Source organism: Babylonia areolata, chromosome 18, assembly GCF_041734735.1.
Source record: "Babylonia areolata isolate BAREFJ2019XMU chromosome 18, ASM4173473v1, whole genome shotgun sequence".
Taxonomy (NCBI): Eukaryota; Metazoa; Mollusca; class Gastropoda; order Neogastropoda; family Buccinidae; genus Babylonia; species Babylonia areolata.
In genome coordinates, this window is record NC_134893.1 from 13,206,453 (window position 1) to 13,224,538 (window position 18,086).

Here is an 18,086-nt window from a genome sequence, read left to right on the forward strand (position 1 = left end):
TGATTCTACTTGAAGCAGTCTGAAGAAAAGTGTGTGTGTGTGTGTGTGTGCGTATGTGTGTGTGTGTGTGTGTGTGTGTGTGTGTGTGTGTGTGTGTGTGTGTGTGTGACAGAGAGAGAGGAGGAAGAGAAGGGTAGCAAGAGATACATTCTGCGATTTGAAGGTGTCTTCTCTTCCACAAACGACATAACCGTTTTGCAACAAAGTGATGGTTTTAAATCGGAAAATAAGGTTTATTTTGGCTTCACCATCCTAAAAAATATCTCCGGTACAGTGTTCCCACAAACAGAAGAGTAAAATAATTGAATATATAACTTTCGAACATTATATACACACAAATATGATAATACAGATATGATGCTTGCCTACGTACCAATGTAAAGCAAAACCCAATATCTGTCCAATCAATAGTTTGTCAGAAACCCCAAACTACTCTGACACTATTGCACTTCCTACAGGACAGATCCACCTGGAAGAAACGTGTTACAAGAGACACAGCTTTCATGTCTCACATGTGATTCCTGCTGCAGAACGACACAAAGCCGAAAAAGCCGACGTTGGAAAGGGACAGGGGTGATGGAGGGGGGCGGTTAGCAGTACATGGAGATGCGAATCATACTTCTGCTCACCAGCAGAGACGAGTGTTTGTCGAATCGACAATTTTGTGCCGGACATGGAGCAATTCAATTTCAAGCTTCCCATATCGAACGGCATTTCATTGTTTTATTACGACGCAATTCTATCTCAAGCTGGCCACATCAAACGGCATTTCATTGTTTTATTACGACGCAATTCTATCTCAAGCTGGCCACATCGAACGGCATTTCATTGTTTTATTACGACGCAATTCTATCTCAAGCTGGCCACATCGAACGGCATTTCGTTGTTTTATTACCGTAATAGATTTATCAAAAGCTTCAAACTTTCCATTTCTTTAACCTGCATTTTCAGCTTCGATAAATAATTAAAAATTGCCTAACATATTTCGGGCCTAATATATACGATAATCACTCCATACAAGTCGGTAATACTTTCGAAGAATAATGTTCGGCAGGTCGAACTTTTTTTCTTTTCTTTTTTTTATCATGTCGTCTTCTCTGTGACTCAAGTCTGGGTGACCGGAGGTGTGCACACCACTGAAGTCACTGACTGTAACATCCAAGCCTGTTCGAACCTCTCCTGGCATTTTACCTTCAGCACGAAAAAAAAAAAAATGGAAAAAAAAGACACACTGCATGTGTTTCTCTCACAACAATTGTGGAAGTGGGCTTGAACAGAAACGGACACCGGAAAAATCCTCTTTCAACGCGCATGCGCAGTGCGAGCTTAGTGTAACTGTCTTCGAACCGAACTGCGCAACAAGCAAGAAGACGTACGGATTTTGATGGTCATTCGTAGATACACAGTTCGTGGTGAGGCCTCTGCGCAAATTACTCTGAGTAAAAATTTGCGGCCTCCTTCGCCTCCTTTCCACATGTTATCGCGAACAATCGCACGTGCATGAGAATAGATATTCATAAAAAGGTCTACACATTGTGCACCAACGTAACTTCCATAATATGCAAAGGAAGTTCCTATTCCAACAAAAAATCATAAAACGACCGCTAATAATCAGTCAATATGTCATCTAAAAAGTGCTACGTTTTGTGAATAAGAAATAAAGATGTAAAAGTAACCTGACTGGAAATATTTCGACTTTTTAGATATGTTTGTCCTGCTAAGAAGTGCATTGTCATTATGATTAAAATGTGTGCAAAGAACTGATTTTTTTAAATACCTATTTTAAGCAAAATGTAGTGTCAACAGACACAGTATTTCCATTGAAAATGAAATTGTCAAAGTTTACTATTGACGCACACACACATACACAGCAAACCATAGAAACCCGAAATACATGGTTATTACATTGGCACACACTGTGTGTAAACACACACGTGAGCTAGAAAGATAATGTCCTGGTTTTCACCTTGCAAAGTTTTTGACTAAACAGTTTTTTTAATACTGCTGTGTGAAATATTTCATACAGTATTATGAAAGGATAATAGTGTGTTTGTCATATTGATGTACAACCGATTGCACATTATAAAAGAAGTGTACTATCGTTGTTATACCTCTATCTGATTCCATACATACATAAATACACATGACTAGAGAAATGCAGACTGCTTTGGTATACGTTGACTAAACTGTTAAAAAAGATATATCTGCTGTTTTTCAGAAACATCTGACTAAGAACAGTATAGACGTAATGCTGAAAATATTAATCTGTTATGTAAGTCACTGAAGACTGGAAAATACTGGAAATATATCTTCACACGGTTTCATACACATCTATTCAATGTAAAAGGCCAACGCTGCAGTTTCCACCAAGCTAAATACCCGACTCAAACGCAAAAGGATACATCGATGTTTTCAGTCTATCATGAACCCGACTCATCAGTTGAGAAGAATGATACTGCAGTTTTTGGACTGTTAAATATGGCTAAATCGTTGTGAAAGTATATTTCTTCACGCGAACTAAAACGCATCAACGTGTATTGTCGTACACTGATATGTATCGGACTGAACGTAGTCAGTGGACAAACACAGAAAAGTAACCATTCAGAACAAAAGACAAACGCATCTCTAGCAGTCAGTGTACATATTCATGGGTTGACCAAAAACTGCCCACACACAAGTCCCCTCAAAACTAAAGGCTATCTGTAGTGTTTCTGAGCATTGTGACCATAGATTTGGGCTTCGACGTTTGTGACACTGTTTTCATCCCGCTTAATTAGTCAGTAATGAGTTGTTTACACAGTATAAAGAAATGAATAATTCTATCAGGGCTGTGAATAATATTCCATGAAAACAGTCAGGCATTGCCCAACAGAGCAAACTTAAAATGAGCGAATACAAGGTGATTTGTTATTCCCCCCTTCTTAATATTATTTTGGATTGTTTTTTTTTTTTTTTTTTAATCCTCTCTAGTTCACACACGAGAGAGAGAGAGAGAGAGAGAGAGAGAGAGAGAGAGAGACGATTCACTGTAAAAGAACTATTCAAATGGAAAAAAAATCTTGCTTGAAAAGAGAGACTGTCTGGACACACCCCGCCCTCGTTGTACGGTGCAGGATACTGGAAACAAACCGGAGCACTGTGTGGAAGTAGCCAGGCCTCGCCCTTTCACTGTTCCACATAATGTATTCCTATGAAAGAAAAAACAAACAACACATATCGATAGAGTATGAAGCTAGACGCATAAACAACAGTCAACAGATAAACTGTACCAGTAATTTCTTTGCCCTTCAGCAGACACAATGTTCTCCCAGGCGTATATCCAGATTCCTCTGAAAGCTCTAAGCCAGAGAATCCAAACTTGTGCAACAGGCGAGGCTCCCGCAACCCTATCCAACTGAGATGCATAATTCTATACCAGACGCAAGGCTTTCTGACAAACGGAATGTCCACATGACGATACACAACAAATCAGAAAGAACCCACAAAGGGTTCAGATTCGACGGCAGCATAACGTGCTGAGCACTGAATAGTGCTGAATATACCTGGCCGTAGAGGTTGATCAAGACAACCAGTGAAAGAAGCGGAGAAAACAGTTCGGATTTCATAGGACCAGAAACAGCTCCCAACCCGTTTATCTGCATTCTGAAGTCAGTCAGAATAGTTCTAACAGCTGACATAAATCGAATATGTGGTCATCATACCCAGGATGGGAAGATCAGTGATGTGTGCTAAAACTTCGTGCGCTGAATGTCATCCCGCCTGTTTACTTCAAGATGACGTGTGACAGTGGTTTCTTTCCTTGTTCTTCCCTCTCTGTCACACACACACACACACACACACACACACACACACACAGAGAGAGAGAGGGAGTCAGCTAGTACTCTTCTTCATATGAAACCATTTCCCAGTAATGTTACACACACACACACACACACACACACAGAGTCAGCTAGTACTCTTCTCCATATGAAACCATTTCCCAGTAATGTTACACACACACACACACACACACACACACACACACACACACAGAGTCAGCTAGTACTCTTCTCCATATGAAACCATTTCCCAGTAACGTTATATATTTACTACAGTCATTATAGTGAAGTCCTCCTTCGTCTTCTCTCCCTGACAGAAGTGACTTCCCCTTCACAGTAAGATACCTGTTGGCACAGTCACGGATTATTGTCCCTGATTCGTATGCAGTTTGATATATTTTTGGAAGTGACGTTGAACATGTTTTTAAGATCACCGTTATTCTCACATATTCAAATATGCTGATATTTTTCTAATCGTTAGTAAAGCATTTAATTAATAAACGATACCAGCAAATTGCTTGTTACTGGTGTAGGATTTCTTCAAATCGCATAAGGAAGTGTTTGATTTAAAATGGCAGCTGGTCTGACTTTTTGTTGTTCTTTTTTTAAAATCAAGAATCATTGCGAAACCCACGTGATTTTTGTTGTTGTTGTTGTTGTTGTAAATAGCCAACGTGTTACGCTCAACATTTCATAACCTAAAAAATTTACATCTAACAGTGCGCTTATTCATAACACCAAAATTGTCTGCAGTCTCCACATTGTTTTTTACTGTAACATTTCCTTGTCCCCCAGGGTTTCATTTTTGGCCAACAATCAACAACATGGAAATACAATGAATTCATTGCCCACCAAATTCAAAATCTTACGACAAACGTCTTCAGGTACTCTGAACAACGCACTATAACCTACACGTTTCATGACCTAAACGTCTTCAGGTACTCTGAACAACGCACTATAACCTACACGTTTCATGACCTAAACGTCTTCAGGTACTCTGAACAACGCACTATAACCTACACGTTTCATGACCTAAAGATGCGCGGTATCACAGAAGCCGCAGCAAAACTGTGAGACACTAGCTCTTTACTTCAGTCTCCACAGTCACACGGAGGAAGTTTGCGGGGGTGGGGTGGGGGGGGGGGCAGGGGGAGGGTGTGGGGGGCTGGGAGGGGATGTGGTGGGGAGTCGGAGGGGGGGGGGGGGGGGGGGGGGTGGGGCGCCATCAGTCGTGAGAGACGGCGGGAGCAGCGGCCAGCGCGTGCCAGCGCGTGACGGTGACCCTGGGCTGGGCCAGCATGTGCTGCCAGTGCAGGAGCTGCTCCCCACGGGCGTACATGAACGGCCCCAGCACCACGCGGCCCCACTCCACGTCCGGCACCCCCACCTGGGGGCCCGTCGGGTGCGTCAGCATCAGGCACGTTTCCAGGCGGCACGACTCCAGCTGCTTGCCCGCCAAGGAGAAGCTGAAGGACTCTCTGAACTGCACCTCCTCCCCCCGGTCCTCACGACACCCAGTGCGTTTGGTCCGGTGCAGTTTGCGTCCGTAGAATAGCCTCAGTCTCGTGTACATGCCTGCGTGTCACACACACACACACACACACACACACACACACACACACACACACAATGTAGTGTAGTACAGTACACACTGGAGTACAATACAGTTCAGTACAGTGAATGAAATGTCCAGTGCAGAGATCGCAGCACAAAGACTGGGGAGCGCAAGGCAATGCATGTATGTGTAATGTGTTGTAGTGATAGTGTCGCGTTGCACAGCGCAGAGCTGTGCACTACATTGCAATACAAAGCGATGCAGTGCACCACAGTGCGCGCGGCACAACGCAGAACACAGCTGGCCAACAGAACAACCCAACAAAAGTTCAGTGAACTCACAGGCCTCACTGTCCATGTCGATGTGCTTCAGATGGCGGACCTTCTGCACTGTGATCTTCACCTTCTCGTGCTGCGGTTGATAGCACAGACCCAGCTGTACGTCTCCAAGCGGGCAAGACACCATCTGCCATGGACACACACACACACACACACACACACACACACGCACACACACACACACACACACACACACACACACACACACACACACACACACACACACTAACACACATACACAACACACACACACACAACACACACAACACAACAAACACACACACACACACACACACACACATTACAGCACCTCTCATCATTATCCACTGCCTTCTACACGCTTGTTTCACAGTCGCCGCTTTCCTGTGCAATGTACGTCTCACAGCTCGGACACACATAGCACATCAATTTAGCTAACAATTGCTATCAACGGCAAACAGCAAAAAGATTATTCATTTTAGATTATGATTAAACATATTCCATGGAAATCTGGTAAAATAGCAACACCTTTTCCATAATCTACAATTATTTAGGAAAACAAAGGCCCTAATTATTTTTCGTTTGTATTTGTCAATGCATCACTTGCGAATATGATATTGAAAAATAATCCACTGATTGTGAATATGATTAAACACACACACAGATGTATGAAAAAAATCGAAAAAAAGGACAGAATAATGGCGGTGGGAGGAGTGGGGTGGAGGTGGCGAGGAGGGTTGGGGGTGGGGTGGGGTGGGGTGGGGTGGGGATGCGGGGGCGGCTAAAAGAAAGGAAATCCAATGTCGTACGTAGCAGCTGTGGCAATAAATCTACACCATTTGCATCTTGAATAGCCCGCTATCTCTCTTTCTATATGTCTAAATACGTATCATTGTGTGTGTGTGTGCGTGCGTGCGTGCGTGCGTGCGTGCGTGCGCGCGCGCGCGCGTATGCGTGCGAGAATGGGGTTCGGACGTGGGGTTGCATGCGTAAGTATCGATGTGTTATTTAGGTGCAATGCTTGCATGGATACGCGTCTGTTTTATGGGTTGTTTGTGAATGTGTGAGAGAGAAGGGGTGGGTGGAGTTGAGATGATGACAATGTGTTACTGTCCAGAAATAGGACTGTAGCGTTTCGGACAATGGTGTGGAGTCAAAGAAAAAGTTAATGAACACACCTCCATCAGTCTTAAATTCTTCCAACACACCCACACGCTCACACTACCTCGCACATACAGGCGCCCATGATCACAGTGGATTATCTTTTTCGTTATAAATTTTATATTTAATGAAAACATTTTCATTGTGAACTTTGTATTTGATTATTACAACTAATTGTTTCCAGTTTTATTATGTTAAGCTCATGAGAGACAGAGAGACACATACAAAGAGGAGAGACAGACAGGCAGACACCTAAACTGACAGCCACCGACAGATAGGTAGGTAGAAATAGAAAGAGAACAGTTCGTCCAGCATCACCAACACGACAATCACCGACCCACCTGTGTACTGGCTTCCAGGTCAGCCCAGTGCGTGTCCACCTGCGTCAGATCGACGTCACCAAGGGGCACCATGACGTGGCCCAAAGAATGACGCACCTTCTTCTTGTCCACGTCATAGACTGAGAACCTCAGCGTCCGCTCCTTCAGCTGGTGAGCGGGGACCTGAAGACCAGAGGAGGCCAGTCCGTCGACATCGTTGGAATGGTTTCTTTATTCGTATCTTTTTAATTTGTTTTCAATACCTGGTCCTAGGTGTGTGTGTGTGTGTGTGTGTGTGTGTGTGTGTGTGTGTGTGTGTGTGTGTTACGGTGTGCATATGTATTACTCTCTCTCTCTCTCTCTCTGTATGTGTGTGTGCGTGTTTGCTAACGCTACAAGTGTGCCATTGTGTTGTCATACTTTACTGATGTTGGTGCATATGGTTAAAAATATGAAGGAGTGCGCGCTCGCTCGCTTGTGTGTGTGTGTGTGTGTGTGTGTGTGTGTGTGTGTGTGAGAGAGAGAGAGAGAGTCCGTACATGGGCGCGAGCTTTGGCGCGTGCCTGCTTTCGGGTAAGTGTATGTGTATGTGTGAGCGCACATTATGATAAAACTGCTGACAACGGTGTTGATGCTGACCTGGAAAAAGAAGTCCTGGTTGAAGACGGGGGACAGAGTCTTTTTGCGCACTTTAGACGTGCGGCACGTGCGGTCGTCTGGCAACACGAACACGTTGACGTAAGGGTCACGTAGGTGGTTGTGAAAACCTCGGCCTGAAACAGCATATCCCATTTCCCCGACGTTCAATTCAGTCTGGCTAGAAGAGGACACATGCATCATCTTTAGTATAGAAATCTGTTCACCATCATTGCTTGAGGACTTGAGGACGAGAGAAGCAAAATGTGCATCAAAGACAAAAAAGAACAAGGAGTAGAAAACACAGCAAACTGCCAAAGCAATAAGGCTACGTTCACATTAAGCCCAGCCACTTGATGACAGCCAGTTGCCGTCAGCCTGACACAGGAACACACACACACACACACACACACACACACAGAGAGAGAGAGAGAGAGAGAGAGAGCTGGCGATGAACAGACAGAGCTAGTGGAACTGATTTTGGAACCAGTCCTTAGTTTACGCTCCTTCAACACTGAACTGGTAATAGCTGGAAAGATTTAATTGATCCGGCGACCAGGCCAAGTCCACTTGACTACCAGCAGCAGTTTTAAAAACTCATTTGGTGAGGTTTTGTTATGGCATGATAGAGGGGTTGATGATACCACTGAAAATGAAAATGCAATAAGGAAAAAAACTATATCCATGTGTCAGTGTCACCCCAACAACAACATAAAATATACTAGAAAATACATCTGACTGTTGAGTGAGCGTAGAACGTACCAGGCAAGTCCTTGACCTTGATCAAGGTCACGTTGAGCTGTCCCACTGAGGCGTCGTATTCCAGAGAATACCAGAGACGTCCGTAGGAAGACCTGGGCAGGAAGCTGTCTTCGTCCTCTGTGAAACTGCTGCTCCGGCTGCTTGCACAACACACACACACACACACACACACACACACACACACACACACACACACAAATACATATATATATGAGTGGTGCTGCACTTCAGCGACGCGCTCTCCCCAGCAGGGGAGCAGTCAGAATTTCACACAGAAGAATCGTATGTATGTATGTATAATAGTCAGTTGCGTCCGATTATGACCATCATAGGAGGCAACTGCTGTCCCGACTATCTGGGCTACGATTTTATTATAGCTGAGAGTGTCTTGCCCAGGTTGCACCTCCACTCTCTCGACCAAGAAAGATTTAGGACAGTCAGCGTTGGGATGGTCCTCAAAGGCCAACTAGCCCCCAAGCCTGCAGCACTAAGAACCAGTGCAATATTGCCTCCTGGTTTGAGAGTCACACTCCTTAACAAAAGACAAAGAGTACCACAACACAACACAACACGGTACACCCCGGGCCCAGAACGGACCTGTACAGGCCAGGCGGCAGGTTGCCGACGAGGTGGTGCTGGCAGTGCAGGGCCGTGCTGTGGGTGGGCGAACGATCCGTGCCTCGCAGGGGGACCCCGTGGTCGGCGCAGCGCGGCTGCACGCGCTCAGTGGGCAGGCTGAAGTCGGGCACGTGATCGGGGGTCAGCACGGGCCCCGCCCCGCCCCGCATGGGCATGGAGAAGGCGTCAGGGCACGACAGGCGTTTGGCCGGCACGGGGGACGGCAACCTGAAACATGCACGTGTCTTTCCAGTAGACGCATGTACGTAGTACAGACACACGAGAGAGAGAGAGAGAGAGAGAGAGAGAGAGAGAGAGAGAGAGAGAGAGAGAGAGAGAGGAGGGGGGGACATAAAGAAGAGAAGAGGATGAAGAAAAATCAGTCGCTGTACCCATTGTCGGAGTGTAGATGATAAAATCATTAACGTCACCACACACACACACACACACACACACACACACACACACACACACACACACACACACACACACACAACCTGGAACTGGGTGCTGACTTGACACTGAGACCCTCGTTGTGGATGTCCTCCAGGGTTAAGTCAAAGCGGGACCTCCGTCGCTGCCTCGTCCAGATGATGACCAGCACGAGGATCAGCAGGAGGGCGCCCGCCCCGCTCCCCATGATGACTACCAACGTCTTACCTGCACACCAACACTCCGCTCTGCTTTCGTTGTTCATGTCACCATCACCTTCTTTAGACAACTGAATTCTAAAAGTGTGTAGAATTCCCCTCTCCAGCCCCCATATCTCTCCATGCTGTATGAATTTGTGAAATAAGTTGGCTATATGCTACCCCGAGAGGGGTAGCCTTGGCAGGGGAGAGAGGGAGTGTAGGGGTGGTGGGTGGAGAGAGATAGAGGCAGAGAGACAGACAAATAGAGAAATACACAGAGAAAGATTCTGAGAGGGACGACATAAGTGTCGAATGATACGCCTGCCAGGTTCACGTATGGGCAAGGTGTAAGAAGAAAGTGAGAGGAGGAGGGGGCGTGAATGGCAAGGGGAGAGAAAGGAAGAACGTACAAATCTACGTTGTACACAGAGTGGCCCAGAAACATCCATACTATATACTGTCCTCTTTTGTATACAAAAAAAGCATAATTAATGGGAGGAAAAAACATGTACGGTACTTATCGAACTTAAGTTTGGACAAAACACTGTGAGATTAGATTTGGAAAACTAGAGTTGACAGAGAAGACCATTCAGTCAAAATGAGGCCATAGTTTCTTGAACAAGATCATGCCCTGCTTGCCACAGTCACGATATATCACAGGTTTTAACAGGTCAAACATAACCAGTGACAATGTCTCACAAAGTCAAACGATCCAACATCTCCATAGCTGCCAGGCCAAATGTAGGATGAATAACTGAATTTTATTTATTAAAGACTTCTTGCACGGTCCACATGACCGAAAACTGATCAGCACAATGATTTAACAGAAGACTAGTGGTCGTTGTCTACGTGGAAGCTGATCTGTAAAAGAATAGGAGCGTTAACTCCTCTCTTCTCCTCTACACAGACCCCTCGGATGTCCAGTGGGTGTCTGAATGACCCAACCTTTAGCTTCCGTCGTCAGAATTGTGGTATTCTTTGTCAACATTCACCTCTGCAGTATAAGAGCCTTCCGCTTGCAATATTTTGATGGTGGTAATTCGGTTGAAACGCTGTTAACGTCGTCTATTTCGCCGTTCGTATGGAAAGAGTTAACTCTTGTCTAGCTGTTCGCGATGAGTTGTTGGTGGTCGTTGTACCACTGCTGTGTTGTATTGTTTTGTATTGTCACAATGGATTTCTCTGCGTGAAGATCAGGTTGTTCATCACGGGAAGAGATCGCCATCCATAATGTTGTATGGGACATCTGGCTTGCTACATGTTTTCTCTAACGATCGTAAAGTGCATATTGCATGCGGGGCTTATAGCATCTTATCCAGAAGACCAGCACCCAGACCACCACTCAAGTCGATCGGAGGTGGAAGGGGTAGGAATAAACAATGCGGTCATTGTGCGATTCGGGACCTTCGTTGCCTTGTGTGCTCTGCCGTGGACAACCCTTCACCGACCTACATTTATGAATGTATACCTAAGAATGCACCTGTTATAGTTCCAATGTCCTCCAAATACAGCTGCCCTCTTCTCCCCCTCTCTCTTCTTAGCCTATATCGTTTTGTGTCGTATTGTGTGTGTGTGTGTGTGTGTGTGTGTGTGTGTGTGTGTGTGTGTGTGTGTGTGTGCGTGCGTGCGTGCGTGCATGCGTGCGTGCGTGTGTCTGTGTCTGTGTGTCTGTGAGCGCGCGCGAGTTCACTTATAAAAATGTGCATTATTCTGAATGACTAAAAGACAACGGACTTTTGAAAGTGTGGGCGCTTCACATTGAATATATGTGGCTTCTTTATAGTCGGCTTTTTTTTTTTTTTTTTTTTTTTATTCTCCATTCTGCCCCGATCCTGGCCTCCATCCCAACGGATACCTCACACCCCCTGTCCCGCTTCCCTCCCCAAGAACACACACACACACACACACACACACACACGCACACGCACTCTCTCCCTCCCTCTCTCTCTCTCTCTCTCTCACACACACACACACACACACACACACACACACACACACACACACCTGCAGAGCCAATCGCAAACCCGGAATGTTGCAGATCTCGTCGTCTCTCCTCTAAGTCAAGATCTCTGATGTATGGCATGAAAATACTTGACGTTATGATAGGATTTTGAACAGTAGAAATATGTGGACTTCACAGTCGACCGATGATAAGCTGGTCGAGAATTACCCACTTTGGGGGGGAAAAAAGTAGGACTCGTCTGTCACTGGCTGTCAATTTTCTACAAACTCTGACCCATCCACACATCATAAAACCGATCACGTAAGTTGTCGAAATGCGCCGACGGGTGCAATAGCCGAGTCGTTAAAGCGTTGGACTTTCAATCTGAGGGTCCCGGGTTCGAATCACGGTGACGGCGCCTGGTGGGTAAAGGGTGGAGATTTTTACGATCTCCCAGGTCAACATATGTGCAGACCTGCTAGTGCCTGCACCCCCTTCGTGTGTATATGCAAGCAGAAGATCAAATACGCACGTTAAAAATCCTGTAATCCATGTCAGCGTTCGGTGGGTTATGGAAACAAGAACATTCCCAGCATGCACACCCCCGAAAGCGGAGTATGGCTGCCTATATGGCGGGGTAAAAACGGTCATACACGTAAAAGCCCACTCGTGTGCATACGAGTGAACGTGGGAGTTGCAGCCCACGAACGCGGAGGAGGAGGAGGAGACGAAATGCACCACAGTGATTCTGCCAGTCACAATATGGATAATTATGTTCTAGACCAAAACAGACGAGTGTTCGTCCGGAATAACAATGATCGATATCGTAAAGAGGCCTCCTCATTAAAAAGAAAAGCTAAGTCGGCTGTGCTCTTTGTGATAGGATCAGTCACCTAGAGCAAGAGGTCGGTTGAGGTTGACGACCTTTATCTTGATAATACGAGGGAAACATTCACTTCTGAAGTGATCAGTGTTATTCTCTCTCTCTCACACACACACACACACACACACGCGCGCGCGCGCGCGCTTTTCCCTCCCCTCCTCTGTGTGTGTGCCCTCCCCTTCTCTCAGTCCGCCTCCCCACCTCTCATACGTTTGGTGTTTTTTTTCATCGCGTAAGATTGGCTGGTTCAGAATATTTTATGGTATAAATCGAAATTAACACTAAAACAACAAACAACTTAATAACACCCGAAGCAGAGCAATTGGTATATCCTTTCTACAGCATTTACCTGTATATATTGACTATGAAGCAAAAAGATCAAAACTGGCTAATTTGAAAAGGAAATTATTGCAAGATTACGTGTGACATTGAAATGGTAATATGATTGTTATATTTTCAAAATGTCAGTATCATCCAACCCTATCATGGACGCAACAGACCGAGATGTTTAACTGTTCACTTTCCACTGAACAAACATTTGATTCCTGCGCCGTATTTTGTCAAGGAAGAATTCGAGTTTAATCTGAATGCTACTTATGAACGCACTACTCAATCAATCAAACATCACAATCGTCAGGTTCAGAACTGTACACGTTTCATTTCTGGTAACATTGCCAATTTTTGCTAAAAACAGCCAGCCAACAAGCTATTCAACATCTTGATTTCACTTTCCTGATTCCTTTTCATTCATTCTGGTACGTATGGCCACAGCAACACTCCTCCAGCAGACTCCAGCTTTCTTGCTACTTTTCTAACTAATAATAACAATCATCATTGTGATAGAAATGATAATATTCCAAATAGTAATAATAACATCATTTATTTTCAGTCTAATATCATCATCTTAGATGAACAGATTATAAATAAATAAACGAACGATCCAGCTTTCTTGTTCATTTGGGCTCATGCATATCTACCTACCTTCATCTCGTCCTCTTCTTTATCTCTGACTTAGTCTGGCCTTTTTTTCTCTCTTTTTTCCGTCCCTGTCGGATTCCACTTCAGTGCTTGTCTTGTGATGTTCAGAGGTTTGCGCAGGGTGTGGCCAGTCCAGGTCAATTTCCTGATTTCCTTGCTGATGGGAATCTGGTTGTTTCTCACCCATCTTTGCCGACAACGCTACACCTTCGTTGTCAAACTTCTCAGTTTCATTGTCGTTCTTGGATCGCAGGTATACTGGGTTTTGATGTTTAATGATGATTCTCATGGGTTCTGTCTCCTATGTTTTGAGGCCTGTTCTCTGTTTCTTCGAAATCGGTTATTTTCTTTTGAACGTCATGGCAAGTCAACATATCAAATGCTCGAATTGATTTTTTTTTTTTTTTTAAGAAATGGGACACACACACACACACACACACACACACACACACACACACACACACACACACACACACATCTCACACCAAAGTGAGAGACGTAAAACTTTAAGATATTACATTAAAAAAAAATCTTATTGGCCTGACAGGTAGGGAAAAGTTCTAATTTGCTGTATTAAGTTTCTCTCTGCGTTCAAACTCGAGTAAAACAAAAACTTTTATATAGGCAGGGGGTGGGTTAACCGGAATGTGGGGTGGTGGGAAAAGGTCGACAGGATAACACCATGGAGATATAAATGCCGCGCGCGCGTGTGTGTGAACGTGAACATGCTTGAGGCTATTGGCTGCACTGAACCGCACCTTCCATCCGCTGATGTGTTATGCAGTATTGACTCTGTGTGTGAAACAGTGTGTGTATGTGTGTGTGCGCGCGCGCGCGTAAACGTGCTTGAGCTTGTTTACGAGGTGTATAACCCCCACAACCGCATGATTTATCGTTCAGTTTTGTCAGAAAGCCAGATGGTAAACCACTTGCCCTGATCTGATTATGAGGTCAAATATTGAACAAAGGACAACACAGCCTGTACCATCTTGCATGGAGTTTTGAAGAAAGCAACTTTCGCGAAACGGCAGACACGACACAAGCACTGACACTGACGTGTTTGAAGGGGCTGGAGGGGAGCGGGGAGCGGTAGAAAACATGGCAGGGCGCGGTAGGGGTGATTGATTGATCTCGATACTTATATACTCGGTGACCAAGCTCCACGCGCTTTACAAACACGGGGTCATTTGCACAACAGGCTGCCTACCTTAGTAGACCAAACTGACGGCTGCCACCGGGCGCTCATCATTCGTTTCCTGTGTCATTCAATCAGATTTCAGACACGCACACACACAGAGACAGACATGTAACATTTTATGTGTTTGACCGTTTTATTTATCTACCCCGTCATGTAGGCAGCTATACTCCGTTTTCGGGGGGTGTACATGCTGGGTATGTTCCATAACCCACCGAACGCTGACATGGATGACAGGATCTTTAAGATAAGATAAGATAAGAATAACTTTATTATCTTCAACTGGAGAAATTTGGTCAGGTGCATTATCACAACATACAGAAGTAAACAACATGGGGACCATAAGTGTAAAAGTCAACAACAGCTTTTACGAATATTACGAAGATACAAATGTAAAAAAAAATATCACATATACCGTTTCATACATACATCCACACACTGCAGGTAATAACTAATATTCTTAATGTAAAAACAGAAAGAATTAAGAAACATTATTTGAATATAATTATAAACATAGCCTACTATACTGCACATTGATTATAGTAGACAGAAAAGATAAGAATAAAGACAAATTGCGGAAAACCGCAACCAGATAATCAGCACCCACCCGCACCCACCCGCACCCACCCACCCCACACACGTGGATTACTTGATTAAACAAGAGTAATAAACATATACTCTCAAATAAAAGCATTTCACATATTCGCTTTTATAAACACTGCAATTAATTATTACATCGTAATTATTAACAGAAATATATTTAGAATATGGACGTTAGCATTAGACATTTTCCATTGTACATTCATCCTGCATATTGCACATTATTCCTCCTACATATTGCACATTCATTATAACCAATTGTCACGTGCGTATTTGATCTTCTGCGTGCGTATACACACAAAGGGGGTTCGGGCACTAGCAGTGTGTGCAGGCAATCGCACTGTTTCTGACACTATCACAATTGCTATTACACAGTCAATGAAATCCAGAGATTGAGTGTTTGGACAAATAATAAAAATAAGCAACGTATGATGCCACGAGAAAGCGAAAGCTGCAGTTTGGACACCGTGATCGACTTAACACCAACTGGCAATCAGCAGTCCTTCCACCGGAGTGTTCGTCACTTGGTACAAAACATTGCAGAGGTGTCAAAGTCTGACACCATTTTGTTTTCAGTAACTTCGGTAAGTAGTCAAATAAAATGTGTAAAATCGATCTTCCCGCCCATTCGTGTTGTGCTGATGTCCCACAAGTAGACCGCAGGCCACTCATGTGGGATAGTTCAATGGCCAGTGACGTCAGTAACATGTGTGACCCTTTATTCTGCTATTGACCGCGAAAGCAAGAGATAATTTTCTTTCTGTCTGTCTACGTTCGTGGGCTAGGCCTACACCTCCCACGTACACTCGCATGCCCGAGTGGGGATTTGCATGTATGAACGTTTTCATGACGCATGAGTGTTCAGTTTCAGTAGCTCAAGAAGGCGTCACTGCGTTCGGACAAATCCATATACGCTACACCACAAATAAGTAAATAAATACATAAATAGATAAATAAAAAAATTATAATATGAAAAAGGCAATAATAATAATAATAATAAATAAATAAATAAGACATGACGCATGAATTGCCCTTTAATGAGGAGGGCGAGGGGAAGTTAGGGATGAAGGCGGAAACTGCAGATATAAGTAGCCATATCTACATTCCCAAAGACCCATCCGTGAAGTAGATGACCCTTGGCTGTGTGATCCTGGTCTTCCCATCTGAACCTATCACCACACTCAACTCTGGATAGAAACCAACCACGGACCATTTTAATTGTCCCGAAGCTCGAACCTGCAACCTCCCAGTCGTCAGTCCATGACAAAGCGTCATTACCGTGTTTGGTTATGTCTTTCTCTTCCTGAACCATAGACACCATAAACACTTACCTCTGTTTATATCGGTCAAATCAGCTTCTTTGTTTATTGACTACATAATTCTGCAGGGCAAACATTCATTTCATTAAACGGTTTATCTCCAAACTTTTCTTTCCCACGCCTAGTTTGAAAACAAATTCAAAATTCCATTTTTTTCGAAATAAAAAGAAAATTTGTTGTTTGGAATGACATTTGCTAGTTTTATTTCCCATAACTGTTTCTTTTATCGTTTTTCTAAACTCAAAAGGAAGTTCCGTCGGGGAGATGAGCCACAGAAAGCAGACAAAAACAAAGTAGAAAAGAAAGAAAAAAAAAAAAAAATAAAAATAAAAAAGCACGTCTTCTTACCTGTTACCACTGTTTCAAAAGTTCCCATTGTGTGGTGATCCTGTTGTCACTTAACATAACTACATGTCCACTTGTTTTGGTGTCTATCACATTTGAATTCGCCAAAACACACAATCTGAGCAGATCCAGCCTGCACAATCCCTTCCCAACATGGCCAGTGGGAAAATAAGAAGTTGACGTCTGCTTCTTTTTTTCCGGCAAACCACGCATGCGCTATTTATTGATCCCCTTCCTTTGACACGCGATGGCGATCACAGCGGGTGCTTTTGTTGTTATTTTTGGAAAACTGTCGTCACATTTTTTGGATAATCACTATCAACACACACACACACACACACACACACACACACACACACACACACACCCTGTAATGTCCTTCTACTCTTTTTATGAACTCTTCTTTCTTAAAAAAAAAATAAAAATAAAAAAATTCCCCTAAATACGCAGCCTTTATTATCCCGTTTTCTGTGTCTTTTCTGTTCTGTACTATCGTTGTGACGCCTCCTTGAGTAACTGAAGTGAACTGAACTCTGCACGCATTCTGTGTTTTCAGTTCTTTATCCAAATGAATATAGTCGAAGGAGGAAGAAGAAAAATGGGAAATTGAGAAAGATAGGTTGGGGCAGAGTTGAGGGGAGGGGGAGGTAATTTGCTAGATATGATAGCACGCGCGCGCGCGTCGCGAGTGTGTGTGTGTGTGTGTGTGTGGTAATCGCACAAACAGGACAAAAGCAAGCACAGTCCTCCCTTTCAGTAATCAGTTTCAAGGCGTTGCAAGCAATCAGCCGGCTGTTTGTCACCAACATGTTTTTGCTGTTGTTGTTTTATCCAGTATAGCAGTATAAATCCCTGCCCATTTTCTCATTCCATCCATAAACACAGTTATGATATCACGCCGAGGATTCCGCCCTCATATACACGTCATGTCACGAATACGTCTCGAAATCTCTATTACTTTTTTGATCGACAGAGCTCATTTAAGAGAAAAATGACAAGCACTGA

General features: G+C 44.1%; 1 protein-coding gene across 1 annotated transcript; it reads right to left on the reverse strand.

Annotated features, from left to right (window-relative positions):
- Nucleotides 1-5,017: 5,017 nt before the first annotated feature.
- On the reverse strand, nucleotides 5,018-17,239 carry LOC143291838 (synaptotagmin-1-like). The gene is made up of 8 exons (XM_076601955.1): nucleotides 17,085-17,239; nucleotides 9,685-9,847; nucleotides 9,167-9,415; nucleotides 8,570-8,706; nucleotides 7,811-7,944; nucleotides 7,193-7,354; nucleotides 5,715-5,838; nucleotides 5,018-5,393 (listed from the first exon to the last, which is right to left on the reverse strand). The coding sequence occupies exons 1-8, from the start codon at nucleotides 17,110-17,112 to the stop codon at nucleotides 5,044-5,046; spliced, it is 1,347 nt and encodes a 448-aa protein (XP_076458070.1). The 5' UTR covers nucleotides 17,113-17,239; the 3' UTR covers nucleotides 5,018-5,043.
- Nucleotides 17,240-18,086: the final 847 nt, after the last annotated feature.

Coding starts and splice junctions, on each gene's coding strand:
- LOC143291838 (XM_076601955.1), bottom strand. CDS start 17,112: ATGGGAACTTTTGAAACAGTGGTAACAG. Junction 9,848..17,084: donor TTTTGAAACAGTGGTAACAG/GTAAGAAGACGT, acceptor GTTGGTGTGCAG/GTAAGACGTTGGTAGTCATC. Junction 9,416..9,684: donor AAGTCAGCACCCAGTTCCAG/GTTGTGTGTGTG, acceptor TGCATGTTTCAG/GTTGCCGTCCCCCGTGCCGG.